Below are 24,183 nucleotides of genomic sequence, written 5' to 3'. Positions count from 1 at the left end.
TATGCCACACTTTTTGGTTGCTTTCATGGGCATTTGTGTTGACTCCACAATTTGTCTATTGTAAATTGTACTAATATGAATATTGAAGTAGCTGTATCACTATAGTATGCTGATTTCATTTCTTTTGGATAAATATTGAGGAGTAGGATAGCAGGGTCATATGGTAGTTCTATTCTTAGTTTTTTGAGGAATCTCATGCTGCTTTCCATAGTGATTGTACTAATTTGCAGTCCTACTACAATGTATGAATGTACCTTTTTCCCCATATCCTTGCCAGCATTTATTCTTGTGTTCCTGATAATTGCCATTCTGACTGGAGATGAAATCTTAGTGTGGTTTTGATTTGCATGTCCCTTATTGTTAGAGATGTTGAACATTTTTTTCATATATTTGTTGGCCATTTGTATTTCTCTTTTTGAGAAATTTCTAGTTCTTTTTTCTAATTTCTCTTAATTCCACCATTTCCCATTTGTAATCTATTTTTTTTTTGGGGGGGGGGGGGGATGGTGGTGCTAGGGATTGAACCCAGGGCCTTGTGCATGCTAGGCAAGAACTCTACCAACTGAACTATATCCCCAGCTCCATAATCTATTTTTTATTGATCTTTTTTAAGTTTAACTTTAAAGATGTTTTTTGAAAACATCATTCCATCATATTAGTGTTCACTGTTTTTTCATTATGCATGATTTTGTGTGGTTACATGTGTACTCATAGCATGATTGTTTTGGAAAAAAATGTATATTCCTAAATTTTTACTTTCACATTAATTGTTTTCCTTTGCAATAATTATTTGTTCTTGGGGTTCAATTATATATTGATTGGAGATATCTTGATCTTGTAAAATTTGTGGGTTTATTCATGTATTTTTTCTTATCCCTTTTATCTCCCCTTGTTTGCTCTCTCCTCCCACTAACACCCAAGTTTTCTTTACTCCACTTTCTCTTTTTCTTTATTATTTTCAGTAAATCTTGTATTCCTTGTACATTACAGTTGATATCTGCTACCTTTCTCTCGTCTCTTCTGTTCACTTTTTAAAATATTTCAACCTTTCTTTCACCTTCCCACTTTACTTTCTCTTTACCTAAGAAAGTGTAATCCCACTAAGTAATAAAATTATAAAGTTCATGCAATTCACACCCCATTCTTATGAAAGTGATTATAAATACAGTAGATGATATAGTAGGCACCTAAAGTTGAATGCCCTGTCTAGTTCCCATAGTTGTATTGCTGGTACTGATATCAAATGCTGCCCCTGCCATTTCTGCGTAGGTGACAATTAGGGATACAGATGTCAAAGTAGACACTGGGCATTTATCTTAAAATTTTATGCATTTATTACTGATATTAGTGCTATTCCTGGCTTCCCCTCCCTTAAGAGGGGCTAGAAAGTAATTGGGACAGTTCAAGAGACCCTGCTGCCGAGAACAAGTCAGACAAGCAACAATGAGCATCACCCCACAGTCGATCTAACCCTACCAGAGCCTAATCATTTCTTTACCTCATAGTTGGGGAGACAAAAACCCCAAAGCAGACCCTTAGGAGAAATAACCAGAGGGGAACTTAGACATGTACTCATATATCAAAAACAGAAGTCCTATAATAAAAAAGAAAAACACATAAGATACACATATAAAAGAGGAAGGGTAATCCACTGCAACTGATGCTCAAGTCTAGGACCTCACAAACATAAGCAAATAAGCAAACAAATTCTCCCCCCAAATTTACAATTCCCCAACAAAAGAACCCACAGAAATGAAAGTGGAGGAAATTCTAGAGAAAGATTATAAAAAAACTGATTGTCAAAATGTTCAGTGAACTAAAGATCTAACAAGTGAATTAAGAGAACAGATTCAGGAGAAGAAAAATAGTTTTAATAAAGAAATAGAAATATTGAAAAGAAAACAATCAGAACTCTTGAAAATGAAAAAAAAAAGAATTTAAAAATTCACTTTAAAGTGTCACCAACAGAATAGGTTATGTAGGAAACAGAACTTCAGCATTTGAGGACAGAACCTCAGGCCTTGAAGACAGGATGTATGAATTTGAGTACACAGAATACACAAAGGAAAAAAAAAATAGAACATGATCAGAATATACAAGAACTTCGTACAACATCAAGAGACCAAACCTGAGAATCACTGGTACAGAGGAGAACATGATACAAGCGAAAGGCATTAAGAACATTTTCAAAAAGATAGTCATAGAAAAATTTCCCCATATCAGAAAAGAGTTAGACATACATAAATAGACATAACCAGAAGATAATTTCTCCAAGACACATCATAATCAAAATGGCTATCATAGAAAATAAGGAAAGAACATTAAAAGCCACAAAAGAGAAACATTAGTTCACATTTAGAATCAAACCAGTAAGGCTCACTGCAAACTTCTTAACTCAGAGCCTAAAATCAAGGAGGGCATGGAATAAGGTATTTCAAGCTCTAAAAGGAAACAATTGCCAACCCAGATCACTGTACTCAGCAAAACTCTCTTTCATATTCCATGAAGAATTAAAAATCTTCCATGACAAGGATAAACTAAAAGAATACATGACAATCAAGCTAGCCCTACAAAGAATGCTCAGAGATAAATTGCACACACAGGAACCCCAAAAGAAACCCCTACACTCCCAAATGAATGAAGATCAATAGAACACCAATCATGTAAATGAGAACCAGGACAGAATTAAATACAAAAAAAAAAAAAAAATCAAAATGACAGCAAACCACAAGCATATATCCATAATAACTGAATAGAAATTGTCTCAACTCCCCGATTAAAATACGCAGAGTAGCAGAATGAATCAAAAAAACAAGATCCATCTATATGGTGTTTGCAAGAGACACTCATAGATTGAAGTTAGAAGAAAAGAAAAAAAAATTTTTCACACAGATGGAGTCCAGAAACAAGCTGGAGTAGCTGTTCTCATATCTGATAAAGCTAATTTTAAATAAAAATAAATCAGAAGAGACAGAAAGCCATTTATATCCTGAGAAAGAGAACAATCCAACAAGAAGAAATAGCTATAGTTAATATATATGCCCCAAATGTCAGTGCACCCAAGTACATTGTACATACTCCTTAACATTAATTCCCAGACAGATCCCAAAAATAATACTGGAAGATTTCAACATACTTCCATCACCAATGAACAAGTCACCAAAGCATAAAATCAACAAAGAGATATCCAACCTAAATAACATTATAATGAAGTGGACCTAGCAATAGACATCTACAGAATATTTTACCCTAAAATAGTGGAATTTACCTTCTTCTCATCAGCTCATGGAACCTCCTCCAAAATAGATTGCATTCTAAGTCACAGTGTAAGTCTTAGCAAATACCAAAAAAAAAAAAAAAAAAAAAAAAAGACATAATCCCATACAGTATATTATACTAACATTTTTGCATTTATGTTCATGAGGGATATTGGCTGTAGTTTTCTTTCCTTGATGCATCTTGGTCTAGTTTTGGCCAGGGATTATACTGGTTTCTTAGAATATAATTGGGAGTGTTTCCTTCCCTTTCATTTTCATAGAATAATTTGAGGAAGACCGGGGTTATTTCTTCTGTAAATGTAGAACTCAGCTGAGGTCCTGGGCTTTCCTTTTTCAGAAGGCTGTTAATTGCTGCTGGAATGAAACTAGAAATTAACAGCAAGAAAATTAAAAGAAACCACACACATGGAGATTAAATTAATTCTTAATTAATTTTTTAAATTCTTTTAAATGAAGGATGGATCAAAGAAGAAATGAGAAAAGAAATTATTACAAACAAATGAAAACAAAGTACATCATATCAAAATCTCTAGGACAGTATGAAAGCAGTATTAAGAAGAAAATTCATTGCATTGTATATATGCATAAAAAAACAGTTCCACCTCAAGGCCTTAGAAAAAGAACAAACTAATTCTAAAATCAGTAGAAGATAGGAACTAATGAATAAATAAAAAGGATCAACTCCACAAAGAGTGGGTTCCTTGAAAAGGTAAATAAGATTGATAAACCCTTAGCCAAGCTAACCCCCCCCCAAAAAAAAAAGACCCAGTCAACAAAAATTAGAGATGAAAAAGAAGATATTACTACAGATACTTCTAAAATTCAGAGGATCGATAGAAACTATTTTGAAAATTTATGCTCCAATGAACTGCAAAGTCTAGAAATATATTGACAAATTTCTAGACACATGACCTTCCCAAATTGAACCAGGAAGATAAGATATACAAAACCTAAAAAGACCAATAATAAGTAATGAAATTGAGGCAGCAATTAACAGCCTTCTGAAAAAGGAAAGCCCAGGACCTCAGCTGAGTTCTACATTTACAGAAGAAATAACCCCAGTCTTCCTCAAATTATTCCATGAAAATGAAAGGGAAGGAAACACTCCCAATTATATTCTAAGAAACCAGTATAATCCCTGATGCCAAAACTAGACCAAGATGCATCAAGGAAAGAAAACTACAGCCAATATCCCTCATGAACATAGATGCAAAAATCTTCAATAAAATCTTAGCAAACCACATTCAAAAACACATGAAGAAGATAATACACCATGATCAAGTGGGCTTCATTCCAGGAATGCAAGTATGGTTCAGTATATGCAAATCAATAAATGTAATTAATATCTTAAATAGAATTTAAAATCATATGACCATTACCAATAGATGCAGAAAAGGCCTCTAAGGAATACAGCACCCAATCATGTTAAAAACACTGGAGAAACTAGGGATGCAAGGGATTTACTTCTGCATTATAAAGGTTATCTGTGACAAACCCAAAGCCAATGTAATACTGAACAGAGAAAACCTGAAACTATTTCCTCTAAAATCAGGAACAAGGTAAGGAGATTAACTCTCACCACTCCTATTCAATAGAGTTCTCTAAACTCTACCAGAGCAATCAGGCAAGAGAAGGAAAAAATAATTCTCTTTATTTTTTTCTGGAACAATTTGTGGTTCTCAGTGCTAAGAATATCTTCCTTAGTAGAAATACACTATACTTTTCATTGTGTACTTTTTATTTCCATTTTAAACATTTGGGCTTTTCTTCCTCTTGCCCCATTGTGGCTAACATTGGAAATCTTTTTATTTTCACCAGCTTTTTGAAGTATTTTGCATCCTCTTTCACAATTTGGTTGAAAAATACCTACTGAACAATTTATGAAAGGAACCTCTTTTTGATTACGTGTAGCTTTATATGTGTGAATTACATTTAGGAAGTGTTACTTTTCAACAATTATTTTTCAAGTTCTTCATATATTTTATGGTGCCTAAGAAAAAGATATTCCCAATTAGCATGTTCTGATGTGCCTACATCAGGGGTAAATAATACTGAGGTCTAAAAATAGCTCTGTTCCCACTAATAATGGGCACACCCAGCTCCCAGACTTTGGTTTCTAATTCCATTCTTTAGTGAAAAGAACCTGGGCTGCTTGAGTGATGGATGATTCCAGGTCTGGGGTACCTGGTAGTACAGTAGGGTAAGAAGGTGCTCAGAAAACAAAATGGGAGTAGGGTGTCTGACTACAAGAGCTCCTAAATACCAGAACTAAAACAATTTTATCACTAAAAGAAATAGGCACAAAATAAAGATGTTTTTGTCAATGATGACATTATTGTCTTAGTGTAAGCAATTGCCTAAGGATGCATTTCTCAGATGGTGCCCTCCTCATTAAGCTATGCCTGAGCCAGTTTTTGCAGTTTGCAATTTCAATCTAGGGTTTTTTGGTTTTGTCTTGGATTTTTATATTTTATTACATACCTGGGCAAGAGGTTGAGATGTTTGATCATTAGCATTTAAGGGAAAACAAAAATTAATAAGACACGGCTTCTGGCCTCTAAGAGGCAACAGGGTCTGTGAGCCACAAGAGGACCCCGGGAAGCAGGTAAAACAATACATATGACAATAACTCATTTTATTCTCATGATAACTTTGTGAAGTAGTCCCACTTGCCAGTTAAAGAATTTAAAGCACAATGGGATTAAGTGACTTGTTCACTGTTGTTTAGTGCCAAGTGGCAGAGTTGGGAATCCAAGGTAATCTTTCAGTCTGGCTTTAAATCTGTGCTTTTTACCTCTTCAAAGAATTGGGGAAGTACTGATTGACATGGGGGAAGAAAGGGGCAAGGAAAGTGAAGACATTCTCAGGCAGAGGGTACAGAATGGGTAGATAGGTCTGAAGGAGGAGTGATAAAGATCTCTCTGCTTCTCATCTTGCTGCCCTGGTATTAGCTACCCTGAATTATTATTATTATTATTATTATTTTTTAATTGGGGATTGAAGCAAGAGGCACTTTACCACAGAGCTAAGTCATTTGTATTTTTTAATCTCAGGACATGGTCTTGCTAAGTTGCTGAGACTGGTCTTGAACTTTTCATCTTCCTTCCTCGCCTCCTGATCACTGATTACACACATGTTCCACTGTGCCTGGCTCAAGCTCTTTATTTGGTTTGGGGTAAGGCAAGCAAGATTTTTATACACACATTGAGAATACTGACTTAGAACATGAGAAGGCAGTTTGGGGACAAACACACAGTACTTTATAGCAGCCATAAAATTGTACCCCTGGTCCCCCAGTTAGGTGAGTAAATAGTCTTTGGAGATGTGACATGTCATATCAAGTCAGTGACTTAATATAATTACTTTTCAGAAAAGTTAACCTAGTAGTACTAGAAAATAGGCTGGGATTTTATGTTTTTCTTTCTTGTTAAAGAACCTCTTGAGCTCTATTTGGGGATAAAGAACCACTTTTGTACACTTTCCTCTTAAATTTACCACTTTTCATAAGAAGTAGAATTTGCCTATTTAAAGGCAACTTCTTCTCCCCTTTCCCAGCTGAACGATGCCCTTGTGATACCGGTAAGCATCATATGGACTACTTGTCTCCAAAAGATCTGTGCTTTTCCTCAGACCTCCATTTTGCAAAGGTGAATCAAAAATCCACAATTAGAAATGGAAACATGTCAAACAGAAAGCACCACTTATTGATAACCAAGAAACACAGTAAGCCCTTGTCATTAGGTGTTGAGGGCATAGCAAAGTCCTGTTGTGGGACAACTGAGGGAAGAGCCTTGGTGACTGAATGTCTTTCATGTCATTCAGAAAAGCAGCAGTAGAATCCATTGGCTTGGCATGTAGTGGAGGGCACAGGCACAAAGCAGTTGACAGGGAGTTCCTATCCACACTCCCCTGAATGGATCCTTTGTTTATAATGTTGCACGGTGATTCTGCACTTATTCACCTTGCTTAACGGAAACTTTATTCCTGTTGAACAGCAATTTTGCCTTTTCTCCTCTTTCTCCTCAGTTGCTAGCAACCACCTTCCTCTCTCTTTTAGTTTGATTATTTTAGATTCCACAGATAACTGGAACCATGGAGTTATCTTTCTGTGACTGTGTTATTTCACTTAGCATAGAGTGTTCTAGGTTCATTTGTGTTATCACTTATAACAGGATCTCCTTCTTTTGGAGGGAATAATATCATTTGTGTCTACCACATTTTTCCTTATGAACTCATCCAGTTAGGTTGTTTCTGCATCTAGACTGTTGTCACTAATACTATGTGGAACATGGGAGTGCAAATCTCTCTCTGAGATACTGATTTCCATTCTTAATTCCTGGTTTTCAGGGACAGCTCTGTTTTCATTTGATGGCAGGGGCATCTCCATACCATTTTCTGTAGTGATGGCTTCATTTTATTCTCACCAACAATACAGTTTCTCCATATTCTTGCCAAGAGTTCGTTTTTTAAAATAATAGCCATCCTAGTAAGTGTGAAATATTAATTGTGGTTTTGATTTGTTTTTCCCTGATGATTAGTGACATTGAGCATCTTTTCATATACTGACTAACCATTTGTATTTCTTTGAAGAAATGCAAGTTCAATTCCTCCGCTTTATTTATTTTATTGTATTCGTTATGGTGGTGCTGAGGATCAAACTAAGGGCTTCACATATGATAGGCTTTACCACTGAACAACACCCCCTTTGCTCTTTTTTTAAATTGAGTTCTTTGCTCTTTAGTTTGATTTTGTTTGTTTGTTCACCGTTGAGTATAGAAGTTCCCTATATATTCCGGATCCCTTATCAGATATGTGGTTTGCAGATATTTTCTCCCATTTTGTAGGTTGACTTGTCACTCTGTTGATTATTTTTCTTCTAGGGCATTTATAGTTTCTGTTCTTAATTTTTAAATCTTTAATCCATTTTGAATTGATTTGTGTGTGGTGTAATATAAAGGTCAAATTTTATTCTTTTGCATATGGCTTTCCAGTTTTCCAAATATTTTTGTTGCCAAAACTGTCCTTTCCCTATTGTGTGTTCTTGGTATGCTTTTCATAGATCAGTTGATGGTATATGTGTGAGGTTATTTCTGTGGGGTTATTTCTGTGAGCTTTCTGTTCTGTTCCAGGGCTTGACTTTTTATCTCTCTTGTTATCCAGCATGCCGTTTAGTGAGCCTTCTGCCCTTCTCATCTGCTTTTGTGTTTTGGTTAATGGAGACCATCTGCATTTTAAAACGTAGATGGTTGAAGATACTAATACTTAATTAAGTTAGAGATGATACTTAATTTGTTGCTATATTTCAGGTCTGTCATATGCAAGTCACACGGTTGGTTTCACGCCACCAACTTCATTGACTAGAGCTGGAATGTCTTACTACAATTCTCCGGGTCTTCACGTGCAACACATGGGAACGTCCCATGGTATCACAGTAAGTGTCTCTGGGGGTGGGAAGCAGCATTTCTAATGGTGGTACCAGATGGTCCTCTTCAGAGGCTATAATTGATGCCCTTAAACATTCGCCTTTCTTCCCATTTTTCCCCATCAGTTCACCTTAAACTGCAGGTACTTCCCTATAGTTTGACACAAAGTTCTAATGTTAAAATTAGACTCCTTCCCAGGATGCAAAACTTCAACTTACTTCCTGTGAAAAATTGCCCTGTGTGGAATGTAACTTGTAGTGTGGCCAGTGCCTCCACTGAACTCTGACCAGTTCCTTGCCATAAAGAATTACTGTTGGTTGCCATGATACCTGAAAATATTTGTTGTATGCACCTTTACAAGTCACTACTAACCCTTTATAGTCCTCCTGAAGTTAATCCTGTTTCTAGTTTTACTCAGAAAATTCTCTCCTGGTATTAGAAGGAAGCTTAACTGTATCTGGTTCTAATTCCATTAAGGGGAGGAGTTTTTGTTTTTGTTTTTGTTTTTTTTTTTTTTCCCTGTAGAATTTGTTATATAGTTGACTAACAGGTCAATCAAAAAGATAGCTAATATGAGTTGGCATGGTGGCCCACACTTGTAATCCCAGACACTTAGGAGGCTGAAGCAGGAGAATGAATCACAAGCTCAAGGCCAGCTTTGTCAACTTAGTGAGACCCTATCTTCAAAACAAAAAGGGTGGGTGGGGAAGGAACCTGGGGATGATTCTCAATGGTAGAGTGTTTGAGTCCAGAGCCTAATGCATGCCAGCCAGGCAATCTGTATAACTACACAAAGGAAGAGAAGAAAGGTAGCTAATAAGGTGAGAAAGATGGAAAGAATTTAATATTTTCACTGAGATAATATTTCAAAGAGGAACCCTATTCTATGTAATCATTTAAGACATTTATGAAGCTCTTTCAAATTCAGTTTGATGGACTTTGTACAAAAGGGACTGTTTTGTTGGCTGTGACCTTCAGGATATGGAAAAGTTGTTTGATAGGGGTGATAGAAGAAATTGAGGACATACAACTGACAATAAAGATTTAAGACATGACAGCTGTTTTTAAATGTTACAGCTGTGTCATTGATGGGGCCACATCCAGTCGTGTGGTCAATGCCAGTTTTATAGTGATATTGCCTAGCTTTCCCTCAGGTGTAGGTGTAGGTGTAAGCACTGATGGAGCTTTCCTGCCTCCCCAGGAACCAGTGGGGATACAGAAGGAGACCACTGGTTCCTGGTGTCTGCAGCTCAGGGCTCCAGGAGTCTCTGTTTCTGGTGATGCTGTGTTGGTACTTGCTGGCGCCCCAGGCTGACCTGCTTCCTGTCCTCTCCACAGAGGCCTTCACCACGGAGAAGCAACAGTCCTGACAAATTCAAACGGCCCACACCGCCTCCGTCTCCCAACACACAGACCCCAGTCCAGCCGCCTCCGCCTCCACCTCCGCCACCCATGCAGCCCGCGATCCCCTCGGCAGGCACCTCGCAGCCTGCCCCTTCGCAACATTCGGTGCACCCCTCCTCCCAGCCTTAATGCATGTGCTTAGTCTGAATTTCAAGTTGGGACTCGTCCGTTGGAGCCGTCTACTCCACGCCAAAGGCTTCCTTCCCTGGCATATTTGGATCTGACTTATTTGCACTGAGGTTATCTAGGCTTCACTCTTCATTGTGTTGTAAACGTTCGTTGGAAACGCAGCCAGTGTTGTGGGTCTACAACACTAACCAGACGACTTTCCATCCGTGTTTTACTTGAATCTACATGTATGTCCATTCCCTGGCTGGAACATTGGTTATTTGGTATTTGGTAATACAGCAGCAGTGTGCAATTTTTGCTTGGCCCCAGAGCTTCATTTCCTTGGCTTTTAGGTTTGTAAAATAAAAAGGGATATATTTTTTATATTTTTTTCCATGAATCTGCAGAAAATTACTGAGCTGTTATTACTCCCTGTCCAATTATTATGGTGTTGACCAAACCTACCAAGAATTCAGCACTACAGTTCACACCTTTGAAAATCTGACTTTCAGTGTAGAGTGGGAAGTTAGAAGAATCAGTGCCCAAGACACACACTGTTTAGTAGAGCTTTCTACAGGTACACTTTTGTAGGTTATTTTCAATGTAATTTGACATCCATGTTTTTTGTAAAACAGTCTAAAGAATGAATCACATGGCTAAATCTTCTCCACATAGTGGGCTGGATAATTCTTACATAATAAAATGTGATTCTTCCCTTTATCCTTAATGCTAATCTATCTAAACTGGCCCCTCTAACATGAGTCTAACATGAGTGTCCAACCTCGGGTGGTCTCAGCGGCTGATTAGAATGTGCTCTTTGATTCCTACTGTGGAGGGCAAGGTGATTGTAACCCAACCAGTGTGATTTCCCCTCCTATTCTTTATTTGTGTTCTCCTGAGATAGAATTTGAACAAATATTTTAAAGGTGCAAAATGCTATTAGAAAATACTCTCTGCCATTAGAAGACTGTCTAGGCAAAATGGCCACAAAATACTGTATTGCTTGGCAGAAAGAAAAGACATGTAGAGGAAAGTGTGGTACGTTAGCACTGAGGACTGCTTATTTTGCCCAGTATAAGCAAGTACGGTGTACAAAGAAATATATTCTGAATACATTATTTCCATTCATTTAGCAGAAATAAACCATTTGGTTTCACTTTGACGTGGAACACGGCCTCACTCTTTCCTTAATACTTGGTCCATCTTTCTTTTTGTTTTTCAGCAGTTACTAATCTGTACTTTGGTAGTAAAGTGCTTTTTATCTCCTGTGTTTGCATATTTATATATGCTGTGGATGAAAATAACTTACTAGAGAATGTATATTTTATGATGAGAACGTGTTATCTGGCGGATATAATCAGAGAACTGAATATTAATTTATCAGTAATTTTTAAGAGTTCATGTTTTGTGACAACCATCTCTAATACCTAACTCCTTATTGCACACACTCCTAAAAATAAGGAACCATGATGTTGTAGATATTTAATACTGTACAGTATAGAAACTTCCATTTTTGCCTTCGAATGCATATTTAATGAGTAAACAGAATGAAAAAAAAAGTGTTATTGGATAATAGTGTTTGACTAGCATTTAAGAACTTGAGAGTAAAAGCAACAAAAAGATTTTTTTCACTTCTTCCTGCTTCTACCCCCAAACCGAGAATGTCATCCCTAATTGTTAGGAAGAAATCGTTGATCTGTAAAAATTTTATTTATATGTCTGTTATATACATGATCATAGTGCAGTTCTCAAACATGGGGAAGTTTGGCATTTATTATTGAGGCTTTAGGTTTTTAACATGATCTGACTGGGCCATCTGACTGGGGATTTCCCCAACAGCTCACTGATCCTTCTGGTACATTATTACCATTCCAAGGAATTCTGAGAGTAGGCAAACTGATTTTGCCTTCACGGTACAGTTCTTTGTTTTTCTTATGGGAAATACATGTTTACAAGAATCTTATGAGATTGTACATTTCAATGCTGTTGGATGGTATCTTGTGCTCAAATAAGGAAAGCCCCTAATATAATGATCTTCCCTCGGTTTCCTTTCAATTTCGTTACCTCCTGAAAGCACAAAGGTTAAAATATTGCCATATGGTGAACGAAAAAGCACTTGGAGTGACCAGACGTTTCCTGATAAATGCCTTTGACAGATAAGTTCTTGACATTCAGACCTCTGAAGAAATGTACTGCTGGTTCCCCTAGACTCACCATTTCACTTCAAAATATAGCTCCTTCAAACAGCACTTTTCAACATAAATCTAGTTGTTTCTCCCTGTGGACATTCAGAACTCATAGAACAAACACTACTATTTTGAATTTATGATGTTTCATGTCATTTTAAAGTGTTTTATGACCTCATGTGGAGCTGCTAATGGTTGGGCAGTATCAGGACAATTTCTTGGCGACTCTTTTGCCACCTGGGACTGATAAGATTCAGATCCTGAGCGCATAGAGGCAGAAGCCCCCTCCCCTGTGGGAAATGGACTTACCTAGGCTGGGAAGTTCTCATGGGGGCTGAATGTGCTTCCTGCCATTTTGTTGCCCACTCAGACACGCTAATCTGCTTTTGGTCCCAGTAGGTCTTTGTAAAATCAGTAGCCATCCTGCAGGTGGAGGGAGCAACAGTAGCTTCAGTAGCTTTATTTCCTGTCTTACTGACAGAGACCCTTGGCTACCACTGTGCTGCTAATAGGATAAGTACTTTGTTGCCGGATTACCATGCCTTTTCTACAAAACCAAATTAACCTACCTAATACCTGACAACTCTGGGCTCTGAACTGCTTTCTATTATCAAGCATGCTGGCATTCTAGACAAAATTCTAGAAATTTGGCAGATGGTGGAAATATTTAAGATTGAATTTTACGTACTCCTTTGATTGGAAGGAGTTTTCAGTTCTGAGCTCCTGAGATTCTGACTAGCAACCATGGAATGAATGTGACCAGAATGTGGCTTTGACACCAAGTACTGCTGTGCCTTGTGATTGGCTTCTGATTCAACCAGAAATAATCTATAATGTGAATTGTTAACTCTTCAATTGTAGGGGAAAAAATGTGCATCACCCTTTGTTAGGTAGATATGAACTTTCCCTGCACAGAGCCTTGCTTTCCCGTAAGGCAAGAAAAAGCATAGACACTTGTGCTTTGAGAGCTTAATATTTATCAATACAGAAGAAGTATGTTCACTCAAATCTTCTGTCTAGTTCCTATCTCATAGGTAACCTACACTGAGAACTTTGTAGTCATGACTACCAAAGAAATGCATAGTAAAACAAATTTTTATTTCCAAATTATTAAAGAGCCAGCCATTGACGCTGCTACATGAGTTCCATGCTCAAGAGCCATTCTAAGAGAGATTAAGGGGTTTTAGGGGTTTTGATTTTTAATTTTTCTTCTCTTTTCTCTGTGTGTGTTTGATAAAACATGTTAGCATAAAGTTTTGGCGTACATTTTCCAGAATGCTTAGCAGTTGTGATTAACTGCTGTGTCTAGGTTGCCTCTTGGTAGGCAGTTGAAGGAACCTGTGCTCATGATAGCGCGGTGCTGTGTGTGCAGGAGTGCGGGTGTGCATTCATGCCTTAACTCAGGCTACTGCTCAACTTTACTTTTTTGACTTAGTCTGCACCGTCATCTAGATTGTACCGTACATCTCAGTCTGAACTTCATCCTGCCAAAAACAAAGTTGCAGGCACAACATGTTAAGAATAATACATTCCTCTGGAAAAGTATGTGGTCAGATTGACCCTGAGTTGTCTTTGGACTTGACTTGGAACTTAGCCTGGAAAGCAAAAGTGGACTGTCAAAACAAAAGAGGTCAACAGGGGAAAGAGGAGAGCCAGCTAGCACGCCTTTTCCCTCTGCATATCCGTGCACACTCTGTGTTGCTCATGGCGGCTTGTCTACAACCTTGACTATGTTGGGGTTCTGGTAATAGTGGCAATCTTGACATTCTTGGACGGAGTTTAGAGAGATGTAAGACTTCCAATTAATGTCTTATTTACTTTATGTTTATTAGTCTTTGATATGTGTGCTGAATCAGAAACCTAAATAAAGATAATTTTTTAAAATGTACCTCTTGAGCCTTAAGCCCTATCTATCTATTTATCCCTCTTTCCCTCTCTCCCCCGCCACATTCTTTGGGTTGGAAAACAAACACATACCTGTTGCTTCTGGCAGATATCCAACATAGATTATAAACACTAAATGCTGCCTTAGAAAGTAAACTTAGGGAAGATAGGATGAACGGGACTGGTGTGGTTAAATTAAAGTACTGGAGTTTTGAAAATCCATTGATCCTTGCACTGAAGATTTTTGTGCTGTTCTGTATTTCTTTAAAGCAGTAACCCTAGGAGATTATGAAATGGAAAGGATAACCTACTCTCAAAATGTCACATATACACAGGCATGTATAGTCACCAATCAATGAGGAACTGCCTATGTAACAGTCCCTCAAGACTACAGTAGAGCTGAAAAATTCCCATTGCTTAGTGACGTTGCAGCTGTCATTTGTCATGCTGTGTGCATTACTCAGTGTATGTGGTGATGCTGGTGTAAATAAACCTGTGCTACTAGTCAAACACAAACGCAGTATGAACAGTGCATAATATGTGATAAATGACTATTACTGCTTTATATATTTATCATTTTTAAGAAAATGAACTACTTACAAAAGCATACTATAAAACAATATGTCCTGTTACGTGGGCAACAGCCTCATGCATCTTGTGTTTAGCATCTCTGGATTGCATTAGGAGGCCACACAGAGTAATGGTGTGATTACAATCTCTGATGTCCCCATAATAACATTGCCTACCAGTGAATTTCCCTGAATGTCATCCCTGTCATTAGTTGACACACAACTGCATATACTCAGGCTTTGGATGTCACTGTTGGTGTAGTATTGAGCTTATTCTTAAAAGTTTAAATTGTACAATATAGTTCTTGCCTCCTACTTTGTAGGAAGAATCCATCAATTCTGGGTTTGAGGTTTAAGTGCCCATTCTTTTACTGGGCCAGTTACTTAAACTCTCTTGGGCTTAATTTTCTTACCTATAAAATAACTTGATTTATATGCCTTGCCAAAAGGAGAAAATTGGTTTGAAAGTACAGTACAATCCTTCAAACATAACATGGACTGGTCCCACATCCATTCATTCAGGAAGAAACACAGAGTGAATATTCGGAATGATGTTTATACACATCGGCATAGGGGTGGGATGGGAAGTATTATTTGGCAATTGTAAGCCCATATCAATTAGAGTCCACGTTCTGGGGAGAAAATGCACAATTTAGCAGGATTCTCTCTTAGGAAGAGTCTTCAACAACTTATTTATGATACCCTCTTGCAAGTGCAAACCATTTAAATCTAGGCCCTTTTCTGTATAAAAGTAAATTCAACTTGTGTAAATCTTGACTCACTCTGGTGTAAGCAAGATTCCATTTTTAATGTAGTGAATTTTTAATTTGATCAGGAAAACTGAAATGACCAAATGACAAGACAGCTAGGTTTTAATGTAACTTGATGATAATATTGATCAGGAAATTTCCCAGGATTTACAAATTCAGTCTTGACTTCATCCACCAGCTTCAGTATTCTGTATGATGGAGATGGCTATTCTCATCTCAAGTAAAATTGAAGAAAACAGGATTTAGAGTTCTTTAACAGGGCTGGGGGTGTACAGCTTAGTGGTACAGCACATGTCTAGCATGTGGGAGGCCCTGAGTTTGATCCTCAGCACTAGTAAAAATAAATTAAAATTCTAAAGCAGCAAATAACTTTAAGCTGCAAGTATGCTTTTTTTTTTCCCCTTTAAAGACATTTACTGTAGGAATAGATGTAGATACAGCAATATTGTTGTAGTATTGAGGATAGAATTCGGGCTCTCTAGCACAGAGCTACACTCCCAGCCCTTTGTATTTTTTTTTTTATTGGTTGTTCACAACATTACAAAGTTCTTGACATATCATATTTCATACATTAGATTGGAGTGGGTTATGAACCCCCAATTTTACCCCAAATGCAGATTGCAGAATCACGTCGGTTACACATCCACAATTTTACATAATGCCCTATTAGTAATTGTTGTATTCTGCTACCTTTCCTATCCCCTACTATCCCCCCTCCCCTCCCCTCCCATCTTCTCTCTCTACCCCATCTACTGTAATTCATTTCTCTCCTTGTTTATTTTCCCATTCCTCTCACAACCCCTTATATGTAATTTTGTATAGCAATGAGGGTCTCCCTTCATTTCCATGCAATTTCCCTTTTCTCTCCCTTTCCCTCCCATCTCATGTCTCTGTTTAATGTTAATCTTTTCTTCCTGCTCTTCCTCCCTGCTTTGTATTTTTTATTTTGAGATAGGGTCTCACTAAATTGCTGAGACTGACCTTGAATGTGAAATCCTCCTGTCTAAGCCTTCCAAGTCATTTTAAAAATATATTTCAAAGTCTATGTGTCCACATGGTGCTTCTAAAATTGAAATAGTTGGTTTACAGCATCTTTGTTTCTGTGTAAAACTTTTAAGGTAATCTTGGTCCTTGTTTTAATGTATAGGCTTATACATTTTAAAGAAGTATGCAAGAATTTTTTTAACACCAATATCTAATCCAGGCTTATGTTACTTAACTTTCTCTTTAGAAATGGAGGAAGAAAATAGTGCATATTATGGTTTGTGTCTGATGTGTATTTTGACATGTAACATTGAATTCCTGTCCTTTGAAATTTTCTTACACATCATCCCTAATTTTATATTGCATTGAGTGCTATGAAATAAATATATTTAGATCTTTTCCCAAAGATCCTATTTTACAAAACCCTACTACAGGTTGAGTATACCTTATCTGAAATGCTTGGGACTAGAAGTATCTCAGGTTAATGATTAGTTCAGATTTTAGAATACTGGCATATATATGGTATATCTTGGGATAAGATTCAAGTCTAAGTACAGATTATTTTGTAATTCATATACACCTTACACACAGCCAGATGGGAATTTTATACAATATTTTAAAGTACAGGAAACAAAATGGTATTTTCTACTTGTGGCATCATGTTGTCACTCAAAATATTTTGGAATTTGGAACATCTCAGATTTCAGATTTGTATATTGGGGATTCTCAACCTGTAATAATCTAAAGCAATTTTCTAGATTATTAGTTACCCAAGATTTTTAGATGATTATTGTTTTTTTTATTGTTGGTTGTTCAAAATATTACATAGTTCTTGACATATCATATTTCACATTTTGATTCAAGTGGGTTATGAACTCCCATTTTTACCCCGTATACAGATTGCAGAATCACATCAGTTACACTTCCATTGATTTACACATTGCCATACTAGTGTCTGTTGTATTCTGCTGCCTTTCCTATCCTCTACTATCCCCCCTCCCCTCCCCTCTTCTCTCTCTACCCCCTCTACTGTAATTCATTTCTCCCCCTTGTATTATTTTTCCCTTTCCCCTCACTTCCTCTTGTATGTAATTTTGTATAACCATGAGGGTCTCCTTCCATTTCCATGCAGTTTCCCTTCCCTCTCGCTTTCCCTCCCACCTCTCATCCCTGTAGAGGGACACTACATACTGCTCAAGGGAACCATACACCAACAAGACATAACAATCATAAATATATATGCCCCAAACAACGGTGCAGCTATGTTCATCAAGCAAACTCTTCTCAAGTTCAGGAGTCTAATAGACCACCATACAATAATCATGGGAGACTTCAACACACCTCTCTCACCACTGGACAGATCTTCCAAACAAAAGTTGAATATTGATTATTGTTTTTTTAAAGACTAAAATGAAAGAGAAGATGAATTAGTAGACATTGATATTGCAACTTATTATCAACATTCTCCACATGTTGATCCAGAAGGCAGATGGGGAAAATGAGCATAATAGGAAAATAGTAGAACCTGTAAGTGACCCAAATTCAACTCCAAAGGTTAAGAAAATTGCAACGCCTGAAATTTAACAAAAGTTTGTTTTAAGTTCTTTGTGGATTTAGGTTTCTTCTCTTTAACTGTATCTAAGCCATATTCCAGGGCAACTACATAAATTCAAATTAAGGGTTTTTGGTTTGTTTAAATTGCCTTACTTTTCTCCCCCCATGTAGCTTTGCCTGTTCCCACTACTGGTAAGTGCATGCTCAAGTGCATGCTACTCCAACTGGTCACTTCTAACCTTGGGCATGAAGACTGAAGAAGGTGTCAGGCAGCTGTACAGTAGACAGCATCCCGTGAGTTCAAGTCTGGTCTAAGTCCAGTCTCCTGAACTTCAGTTTTCCCATCTATAAAATATGAATGAGAATGGTGTCTTTATGATCAGATGAACATGTTTCAAAACTTTAGGGCATAAAATTCTTTGTATTGACTTCTTCACTCTTTCCAATGTCACTCCATTCCTTCCACAAATGCTTTGAAAACACTGGCTGCATCAGCCATTGAGCACATAGTACAGGGAATGCTGCAGGGCATGAGAAAGCTGTAGTTCTGTCTCTTTTGGAGCTCACAGTTTATGAATGCAGTAAGTGTTGGATTTGGGGAACCAGTTCAGGGAGACCCCAGAGCATTGGGAGAAAGGAAGGGTCAAAGAAGACTTGCAACAATTGATTTTTGGTGGATTCTTGAGAACAGGGAGGATTTTGAGGAAAAGTCTTTAGGACAGAAGGAGAGGCATGGGTGAAAACTGGAATAAGGAATATAACTGGTAACTGGGTTCCCTGGAAGCAAACTCCACGAGACTGGAAGTTGGGCACAGGAAGCTTATATGTGAAGTAATTCTTGGAAATAGAGAGATGAAGCCTAAGTGAATGAGCTGGTTGATAACAAAGTCAGCAACTTGTGCTCAACTCCAGTGGGTTGTCCCAAGGAATCACATAGAACATACTTCAGTGTTGTCCCACTAGAGGATCAGGCTTCTGGAACTTGGATGCACCAACTTCTTTTCTTCATTGGTTGAAGGGGATCCCCCAGGAAGAATAGGCACCAAATTTGGGTTTTCCAGGTTGTGCTTAAGTGTCTTCTGCACAAGCCTGAGGCAGCAAAGCCATGACAAGTGGCCACCCCATGCTTGATAAGGTGTGCCAATGAGGTTCATGAGTTTCCATGGTGAAATCAGGTGGGCCTCAGGCATGTGACATATCCCTCAAGATTTGCTTCAGGTGCTTGGGTGCTAAATATTTCACCATTATTTGGTTTAGCTTATTTAAAGTGATCATGATAATTTGAAATACTTTATACTTTAAAATAAGGGCAATTTATGTTTTAAAAAATAGACTCCTAATGTGTCTTGAAAAAAAGAAGGCATCATAGCCACATTGTACTCTCCACTGGGGCTGAGCAATAATTATACCTGGAAAAGCAGAGAATACCTGTTCCTGATCTTCAGAGCTATTCTGCTCAACACAGTTATTACAGGATGACACATAAACGCTTTTAAGTTTGCAATTCCTTTGCATAGTGTATTTAAGGAATGAGGGAAGCTTGATATGGCCAATTCTTGTGTGTGTTTGGGAAGGAGACGTGGAAATTGAAGGCCAGTTAGGAGAGGCCTAAGCCAGAAATTCCTAGCACAAGTCCAGCTAATAAAGGGAAAGTGAAATATCAAGCAATCTTGTCTCAAGTTTGGTCAAGAGATGAAATAGGATTGAAATGTTCCTGGAGTCTCTTCTCAGTGCTGTCATCTAATTTGTCCCTAATATCCCCAAACTAAATATATAGCAGGCCGAGTGAGGATGTGCTCCTATGTAGAGAGATGAGTTAGACAGATGTGATGACAGGTGTTTAAGAGTCCTGCTCTCTGGGAGAATGGCCCTGATTGGTATTGTTTGCCAAATTTATAGTGCAAATTCTTCCCACCGTGACTGATTTGTACAGTAGCACACCATTGTATAGCTTTTCCTCTATGCAGATGATATATTACATATAAATAACCTTAAGAGCACAATAAAAGTAAAATAATTAGAAAGTGGGGTGCTTTGAGTATTTATTACTTTTGTTTTTAATATCTTTTTAATGCAACTCTATATAACTTAATATTTAAGTATCTATGTTTAGCTATCAGCTCACAAACTTCCTATACATTTAACAATTGGCTCTCATGAGCCTTTCTGAGCCAGTTTGTAGCATATCTCTGGGTCTGAGAGGTCAGTGGAGGCTCTTTATCAATATCTGTGATGCTTGCAGGTCCCATTCCAAATGCCGTGATGGATTTGGACATGGTGAAGAACAAGGGGATGAGTCTTCCTTGGAACTCTCAAGACAGCTGAGGCAGCTGCTCTTGTGGGAAGGGTCTCATGCCAAATGCAATGGCTATACTTGGGCACACTCCCTTCGGGAGCTTGAGTATGTGTATGTCTGAGGCAGCATGGTTTTTGCATTGCTTTCCATCCTACCCTACCTTTAGCTTCTCTCTCCATCATCCTAAATCAGCTAGGACGAGATGCCAGAAGTTCATTGCACAGACACAGATGCAGGGACATTACAAGGGGGCTTGAGGAGCTCCACTGGGTGATCGATCGTTTTTCTGTCCACTATCCTCCTTCTCAAGCAGTCTAGACTAAATTGCCTTCCCCTCATCTCATTTCTCTCTGTCTGTAAACTGCATTTTATGAAGTTTATACTAACTTGTTGGAATCATGATAAGGGTCAAAACCAGACAGTCTGGTTCCAGAACACGTGTTCTTAGCTACTTAATGGAGAAAAAAAAAATGTGGGAACAAGGTGAGTGTGTCCATTGTGAGACAGCCTGACAGACTTAAGTAATTTTAGGCAATGACCCTTGACAGCTATCATGAAATCCCTCAGAAGCTGTTGGGGATATAGGAACACAGAGGAAAGGGGATAATTTGTTTCAGATTGAAGGAAGCCTGTGAACTTTGTTTGGAAGAGGTACCTGACTTACTTGCATATGTATTTGTGCAGGGGACATATGCTCTAGAGCAAAGAAGCCTGTCTCTCTGTTTATTTTGGCACCTGCATGGCCAAAGGATGTCTGGATCAAAGGGAGAATGGATAGAACAGTTCTCAAATTGATATTGATATTGAAGAATTGTTATTAATTTCATTGAAAAAATTGTTATTTCATTTCTAGATAATCATAATGGTATTATGATTATCTACTTTTTTAAAGGTTTTTATCCTAGGCAATGGCTATTTCTAGATAATATTCTAGGATACAGATCCATGAAAAGTTTCAGGTACCTAGATTGAAGCTTCTGGGAAGCTCAATCCTGCATCTGGGAAGCTCAATCCTGCATCTGGGGAAGATTCCAGGCTTCTCATGATATTTTTCTCCATGGCTTTAGGCAGATTTTGTCCCTGGGGGAACTTTCTCCTTACTCAGCAGAGCCAACAGGGAGGTGTCAGGGTTGCCTAGGAAGTACCAGAGTATTCTGGAAAAAGTCAGAACCTTTTACAGAACACTCAGCAGGTTTGAGATGAATCAACTCTTGGATGATTTATGAGAATTCTTGAGTGTCTCTAACCTCCCTTGTTATTTTTTTTTCTTTTTATTGCAGATCTTTAAAAATACAGATCTTTAAAAATGTTATTTTTTCTAGACAGATAATAAACAGACCAAATGCATCATATATATTTATTATCTGTTTATTAAAAAATAATATTTTCAAAGATCTGTATTTTTTAAGGTTAATAAATACTTAGGGAGGCAATGATAACATATTTAGGGTTTGCTTTAAAAATAGCTCATGAGAAGGATGGAGAAATGATTGTGTATATAAAGGAACTAAAGTGAGCAATATATCAATTGCCAAAATCTGATTATACTATTTTCTACTTTTGTATATGCTTAAGATTTTTTTTCCTTCAGGGATTATTTTGTGTGTGTGTGGCATCAGGGATTGAACCCAGGGGTTCTCCACCACTAAGTTACATCCTCAGCCCCATTTTAAATTTTATTTAAAAACAGATTTTCCCTACATTGCTGAGTCTGACTTTGAACAGGCTGTTCTCCTGTCTCAGCCTCCCTAGCCACTGGGAATACAAACAGCACCACCGTGACAGATTTTCATACTAAAACTTTCACAACGGAGGGGATGCGTATCAAGAGTTTTTAATGATGGAAAAGAAGAAGTGAGTTTGGAAAAGACAGTGGTACAGATGCCAACAGAATATTCTAATTCTGCAGGAAGACAAGAATATTTTATATACCAGCCTCTCAAATGAGAAACTGGTAAGAACTTGCTCTAAACCAAGGATAAGTTTATGAGTTTAAGAATTGTAAGCTCTGGGCAACTGGATTGGAATAATTGACATCATGTTAGAGTTGAAGTCAAGAAAATGTCCTCTCATTTATTCCCTGTGGGAGGCTGCCATGTCATGTGACCAGAATTTTTCCTCTCCTGATTGGTTTGAGACATTGTCAGTCATCCCCCTGATGATCTGGTTGCTTTTAAGTAGCTATAGATCTTGAGAGTAGAATTAATGCAACCAAATGTGTCTTCCTGTCTAGGCGTGCCTTCCTGCAGCCCCATGGGTGGGGCTACGCTCACCTGTTCCTTTGTGATATTACCCCTTGCCCTGTTTGGGATAGAATGTTCCATGGAAACGCCCTTTGTGTGTCCCCTTCTCTCACTCTGCCCTTGGGTGTGGCCTTCCTAGCTGTCAGTCAACCTGCTGACAGAGGACATCATGAAGCTAGACTCAGCCCCTAGAAACCTGACCCCTTGCCTCATTTGAATGGCTTCTCCTTAATAAAAGGGGTCAGCATGCACAAGCTCTTGTTCTCTCTCTTTCTTCTTAAAGTCAAAGAAGCCGTCACAGCACCCCCAAAGAAAAAGGTATTCCTGTCTCTTGTGTGGTTATTTCGCACAGCCCTGTTCCCCTGGAGTGACCCCTGAGTGTCCCTGGTGGCGTCCCTGGGTGGGCAGGTTTGAGTGTGGAATGTGTCAATTCCCTTTCTGTTCCCATTTACAGATTTCTATAGATAAAAGGGTTGGCATGGTGGGGGCTTCCCTTTGCTTATGAGAGGAGTCCCACAGGCTTCTGATGTTTTAATTGGGGTGTGTTATCGCTGTCATTATGCTTGGGGTTCACCTCATGGAACTTTGGAACCATAAGAGCATTTGGGTAGGGGCTGGAAATATAGCTTAGTGGTAGTGCTTACCCCTAGCATATGTAAGGCCCTGTCTTTACTTCCTAGCCCCAGAAATAGGAAGGAAGCAAGGGAGGAAGGGAGGAAAAGGAGAAAAGAATTGAATTCGCATAGTAGCTGGGAAGTCCCTGGTACACCAATAATGAAGGCTTCTGAAGAAAGACACCATATTTATTGGTGTCTCACTATAATACTTACATTTATCCAAGTATTATAGTGAGACACCAATAAATATGTCTGAGCTGAAGAACTAGATTAGGGACAACATTAGTCTTTATTTTTCTGTGGATTTTCAATTATGTTGAAATATAAGGTTCAACTTTGGGCACATTTGGGGTACTTTTTACATTGATGGCCTTTCTCTCTACTGGGTGTTGGTGACTCATTGTGGAAGCCTTTCAGGTGTACAATGCATCGCTCCAAGTTGGGCAACATGACATAAATCAAGGTAATATATAAGGCAAGGTCAACCTAATGATGTGGCTCCAAGGATGGACTGATTAGGTTACAGCTCCCACAATCCAATAATTTTACCTCTGATCATTCTTGCATTCACATAGAAGCATTAGGGGACACCTTATATCCAAGTAATAGCACATAGTTTTTCAGCATCAAGATTGCCACAATATTAATTTCTGATGGTAGAAGTTAACTTAGCTTGCCATATCTCCATCTTTCTCTTTCAATGTTCATATTCTGAAAATGCAAACAAAATTGCATTCTTCAAAACTGACTTAATTTTCCTGGAAGCAGTGGTGTGCAAATGCTGCATCTAAAAGATGTAATATCACCTTTCCACGTTTTTCTGAGTTTGATATAATCTCCTTTGGAGTGCTTTGATTTGTTAAGAAT

The 24,183-nt window shown here is 38.0% G+C and overlaps 1 protein-coding gene across 1 annotated transcript in view; it reads left to right on the top strand.

Annotated features, from left to right (window-relative positions):
- Positions 1-11,222, top strand: part of CCDC6 (coiled-coil domain containing 6) — a 118,882-nt gene extending 107,660 nt beyond the window's left edge. The window contains exons 8-9 of the mRNA XM_081267297.1: positions 8,585-8,709; positions 10,040-11,222. Of these exons, the coding sequence (XP_081123423.1) occupies positions 8,585-8,709; positions 10,040-10,234 (320 nt within the window). The 3' untranslated portion in view covers positions 10,235-11,222. The remainder of the gene's footprint in view (positions 1-8,584; positions 8,710-10,039) is intronic.
- Positions 11,223-24,183: the final 12,961 nt, after the last annotated feature.

This window comes from Spermophilus citellus (assembly GCF_964194105.1).
Source record: "Spermophilus citellus genome assembly, chromosome: 15".
Classification (NCBI taxonomy): domain Eukaryota; kingdom Metazoa; phylum Chordata; class Mammalia; order Rodentia; family Sciuridae; genus Spermophilus; species Spermophilus citellus.
This window is presented reverse-complemented; position numbering and strand designations above follow the sequence as displayed.